Source organism: Triticum dicoccoides, chromosome 4B (genome assembly GCF_002162155.2).
Source record: "Triticum dicoccoides isolate Atlit2015 ecotype Zavitan chromosome 4B, WEW_v2.0, whole genome shotgun sequence".
NCBI classification, from domain to species: Eukaryota; Viridiplantae; Streptophyta; class Magnoliopsida; order Poales; family Poaceae; genus Triticum; species Triticum dicoccoides.
Window position 1 is genome coordinate 16,247,577 of NC_041387.1, and position 5,583 is coordinate 16,253,159.

The following is a 5,583-nucleotide window of genomic DNA, read 5'->3' on the forward strand; positions in this document are numbered from 1 at the left end:
TAAATTATAAAAGTTAACATTTGACAGCAAACTACGCAAGACAATGATCATCTCCCCGACTTGCTGGAGATTCGACAGTTGTTAAAAACATAACTACTGATTTTATATTAATTTTTTATAAAGAAAAACCACGATCAAAAACCCAGGATGTGCACAACCGAACCGTCAGGGAGACGAAACCACGATCCAGAACCCACGATGTGCACAACCGCATCGACAGTGAGATCATGCACTCCTTTGCCGCTTCCCCACCCTTAAATTTAGACTTCCGCTGCGGACTTATCTTCCACAAACAACAGAAATCACCATTGCGCTCCCACTCACTATTCCCCATGAAATACCAGGTTGCAGGAGGACGAACTGCTCCAGGCCATGGGATTCACCAAGGAATTCAAGGTGCAGGCCCACGGCAACACCAAGTTGCAAGTGATCCACACCAACAAGTTGCACAAGGCGGCCACCATCATCGAGCAGTACGAGCGACACCTCGAATTCGAGCGCCACAAGATCGTCGGAGTTGATGTGGAGTACACCAACGACGTTGGCGAAGATCAGAAACCAGCCCTCGTCCAGCTCTCCGTCGGCAAGGATCATCCGGTGCAGCTCTTTCAACTGAGTGTCGCCGACAAGAACTGCACCAGGTTCGACAACTTCCTTGCCGACCCCAGGTACACGTTTGCTGGCTTCTCCATCGATGGCGACATAAAGATGCTCGGCCGCGTCGGACTGGAGATCGCTCACTTCGTCGACATCCAGAAGGAATGGAGGGTTCCTACAGCTACCAAGCCTCTGGACTCTCTTGGCGATGTCTCAGGCATCCTTGTCCACGACTACTACAAGGACATGAAGAAGAAGATCACCAACGCAGAGCACCAGCGCTGGGCACGCATGCCCCTGTCCATGAGGCACATCGAGTACGCGGCAAAAGATGCTTACACTGCATACGAGATATGGAGCCGCCTCACCACTATCCAGGAAGGGCTCCGCCGGGCAAAACCCGAGAAGGAGCAGTCCAGGAAGCGCGCAAGGTCCTGGGGTGACTACGACTACTGAAGCAGGTGGCCCGGCCAAGAAAAGTATCTAGAAGATTGCTCATGCCATTCTAGATTTCTTGTTAGATTTGCTTTTTCTCAAGAATACCGTTTGCTTGTTCTAAATTTAGATTTGCTTGTGTCGCAGTTAACCTTGTAGTTTGCTTCCAGTTTACATATGTTTTGACCAAGTTTATTTCCAATGCAATGTTGGAGTTTTCTGTTATTAGAATATATTGGCGTGAACTGAAAAATATAAACACAGTACAGATGTTATACGATTAGCGTAACGCACATACACTAGTACCTTTGTGGATGCAACGTCCAAATGCAGGGACAACAATTACAAAATGCTACTAAAAGCAGTGCACAATGTTATAACAAACCATTGCACACACAATATTAAAAATAGTTCGTATGCAACACTTTAGAAAAACATTTTGAATACAGAGATAGTTAGGTGTTTATTCTCCTTGGAAAACATTGCTTACGCCCGTGACCCTCAAAGAAGAACACTACAGAGGCACGGTTGTCCGTCAATAACACCAACTACTTAAAACACCCACGGAGGCACTTCTGTGCCTCCACTCCTATGGGGACCATGCGTAAATTGGCTTCAGGTCCGTTAATGAGGCCGAATGCCTTCGAAGACACATGGAACTCATAGGCCATGGCCCCCGCAATGAAAACGTGCCAATGAAAGCTTCTTGAAAACAGACGCGCACCTTCACGTGCTTGCATCACGATCCTTCGCGTCCGTGCCTTATGGCCAGCTTTCGATGTATCGGGTCTATGAAGATTTTCTTCCTTCTTAATATGGGACGTGACTATCGCAGAGGCATAGGCTCCATCCTACACCTCCGTGCCTCGACAAGTACGACGACCGTGCTTGTAACTATGAAGCGTATAGAGACCTTAGGGACGACCTTGCAACTATTTCAGACATAACCGTGCCTGTTCCGTCAACACATTCATGCCTCTCAAATTTAACTGAAAAACATTCCGAAAAAACAGTAACGGGCGCCTATTGTCAATTCTCACGTCACGTCCATTCGACATACATTCCTTCGTCACACAAGTAATAGCCGTGCCTCTGCCACAGAACATATAAGTGAAAACGATTCTTCCTACACTTGTAAAACCTGGAATGCCCTGGATAAATGTCGAATCCCACCTTGCGTTAAAACCACGGAGGCCGATGCTTCTCAGAAACACATATGTGGTTTTTTGCGTATGTAGTTGAGTGCACGGCTATTTGTTCGTGCCCGTACCTCATGTCGCACCATAGCATGAATTGACGTCTGTGCAATCACGTAGCTTCATCTCCGTGCCTCACATAGCATCGTATCTATGCCTCTTGTTGCGCCTCCCGTTGTATGAGTGCTTCTTGCAGCCGCATGTCCACGCCTCTTGTTGCTTCTCATTCTTTCTGTCCATCTGGTAGCATCTGTTGCAACACAGACACACAATAGTGCCTCTGAAGAAACACAGCACTGCTCTTCCCAGCGAAAGTATGAAGAAAACAATTGCCACTCCCAATGAATGTACCACGCATGTGTGTTTGAGAGTTAAACCAGCCACTTCAAGCATGCTTCTCTTGGTCAGAGACTTGTGCCTCTACATACTGCCCCTGCATGCCTCACTAGATAAATTGTAAAAGTTAACATTTGACAGCAAACCACACAAGACAGCGATCATCTCCACGACTTGCTGGAGATACGTCGGTTGTTAAAACATAACTGCTGATTTTATTTTTATTTTTTATAAAGAAAAACCACGATCCAAAACCCACGATGTGCACAACCACATCGACAGTGAGATCGTGCACTCCTTTGCCGCTTCCCCGCCCTTAAATTTACACTTCCACTGCGGACTTGTCTCCCACAAACAACAGAAATTGCCATTGCGCTCCCACTCACTGTTCCCCACGAAATACCAGTTTGCAGGAGGACGAAATGCTCCAGGCCATGGGATTCACCAAGGAATTTGAGGTGCAGGCCCACGGCAACACCAAGTTGCAAGTGATCCACACCTACGAGTTGCACAAGGTGGCCATCATCATCAAGCAGTACGAGCGACACCTCGAATTTGAGCGCCACAAGATCGTTGGAGTTGATGTGGAGTACACCAACGACGTTGGCGAAGATCAGAAACCAGCCCTCGTCCAGCTCTCTGTTGGAAAGGATCATCCGGTGCTGCTCTTTCAACTGAGCGCCACCGACAAGAACTGCACCAGGTTCGACACCTTCCTCGCTGACCCCAGGTACACGTTTTTTGGCTTCTCCATCGACAGCGACATAGAGATGCTCAGCCGCGTCGAATTGGAGATCGCCCACTTCGTTGACATCCAGAAAGAATGGAGAGTGCCTACAGCTACCAAGCCTCTGGACTCCCTTGGGGATGCCTCAGGCATCTTTGTCCACGACGTAGAGCTCACCAACGCAGAGCAACAGCGCTGGGCGCGCATGCCCCTGTCCATGAGGCACATCGGGTACGCGGCAAAGGACGCTTACGCTGTGTACGAGATATGGAGCCGCCTCACCATCATCCAAGAAGGGCTTCGCCGGGAAAAACTCGACAAGAAGCAGACCAGGAAGCGCGCTAGGTCCTGTGGCGACTACGACTACTGAAGAAGGTGGTCTCGGCCAACAAAAGTATCTAGAACATTGCTCACGCCATTCTCGATTTCTCATTAGATTTGCTTTCTCTCAAGACTGCCGTTTTCTTGTTATAAATTTAGGCTTGCTTGTGTCGTAGTTAACCTTGTAGTTTGCTTGTAGTTTGCATGTCTTTTGCACAAGTTTATTTCCAGTGCACCACATAGGCACTTATGTGCCTATGTGCCTCTGATACCAAGGGGACCGTGCGTAACTTGGCTTCAAGTCGTTTTACGCAACATTCTAGACGTTAACCAAAAGATTCACCTTCTCTCTGATAAGTTCATTAACGAGGCCTAATGCCTTCGAAAACACACGGAGCTCATAGTACATGCCCCCCGCAATGAAAACGTGTGAATGAAAGCTTCTTTAAAGCAGAGGCACACCTTCACATCCTTGCATCATGATCCTTTTGCGCCTCTAAGTCGGGTAAAACCGTACCCCTATCGTGTGTAACATGTTAAGAAAGTTGCTGACAACAAAAACATCAGCAAACCGAGCATTACATCCACCCGACGTAAAGGCACTAAACGTGACGTCATCAAAAACGCAGAGGTAGGAGCGTGCCTTACGGCCAGCTTCCGACGTATTGGGTCTGAAGATTTGCTTCCTTCTTAACATGGGACGTGACTATCACCAAGGCAAAGGCTCCATCCTTCACCTCCGTGCCTCGACAAGAACGACGATCATGCTTGTAACAGTGGAGTGTATAGATGATACATTAAGGAGACATTAGGGACCACCTTGCACCTATTTCATACGTGACCGTACCCGTTCCGTCGGCACATTCATGCCTATCACAAAAGTAATAGCCGTGCCTCTGTCACACATCATATAAGTGAAAAATAATTCTTTCTACACTTATAAAACGTGGAATGTCCTGCATAAATGTCGAATCCCATCTTGCGGCAAAACCATGCAAGACGGTGCTTCTCAGAAGCACATCTGTGGCTTTTTTGCGCATGTTGTTGAATGCATCTCTAGAATCTAACCATGTTGAAGCCATATTCAAATCTAACCACACTGAAATCTCTAGAATAAAATATGTGCCCCAGTTGAGACGTTTATTTTGTACTACTTGAAACTGCAATCTATGATAAAACAATACATTGTAATAAAACATACGCCTTCCGACCCAAATATGGTACTAGAAACTGCAATTTGTAATAAAACATACAGCTTCCGTCACAAATTAATTGGCTCAACCTTGTACTAACCAGTACAACAAAGTTACTGCAAAGTTGACACATTCATTTTGGGACGGGGTAGTACTACTACTTAAGAACAAAACACGATTGCTTGACATGGAAACGAAACTGTCTCCATTCTGACATCGACAATTGCTTGATATTGTTCAACCTTTACAGTCATACAAGACATGGAAAGCATAAAAACCATGGAAAAGCAAACATCTACCAACAAAACTACACTACTCCCCGTCGTCGGAGATGTCCACTATCTCCATTCTAACATCAACGTCGTTGGCCTCCGCCTCCTGCTCCGCATCCAGCTCGTCGAAGAGAACATCGGTCTTCGCATGTTCTTCCCAGAGGAAGCGCCGGTTGGACTCCGCATATGACTCATCTTGGATGGACTCCAGGATAGCGGTCTGCTCTGCCATCAAGGCCGACTCACCGAGATAGAACCCCGCCTCGTCTTCCTCGTCCATGCCTTCCTCGTCATCCTCGTCATCCTCATCCATGCCTTCCTCATCGTCCTCGTCATCCTCGTCCACGCCTTCCTCGTCGTCCTCGTCATCCTCGTCCACGCCTTCCTCCTTGTCCTCGTCATCCTCGTCCATGCCTTCCTCGTCGTCCTCATCATCCTCGTCCACGCCTTCTTCGTCGTCCTCGTCATCCTCGTCCACGCCTTCCTCGTCGTCCTCCTCATCCTCG

At 47.6% G+C, this 5,583-nt stretch overlaps 1 protein-coding gene across 1 annotated transcript; it reads left to right on the forward strand.

The window, feature by feature from the left end:
• The first annotated feature begins 372 nt into the window (after positions 1 to 372).
• Positions 373 to 1,053, forward strand: LOC119292393. Its single transcript, XM_037571249.1, has one exon. The coding sequence runs from the start codon at positions 373 to 375 to the stop codon at positions 1,051 to 1,053; it is 681 nt and encodes a 226-aa protein (XP_037427146.1).
• The last annotated feature ends 4,530 nt before the right edge of the window (positions 1,054 to 5,583 follow it).

Coding starts and splice junctions, on each gene's coding strand:
- LOC119292393 (XM_037571249.1), top strand. CDS start 373: ATGGGATTCACCAAGGAATTCAAGGTGCAGGCCCACGGCAACACCAAG.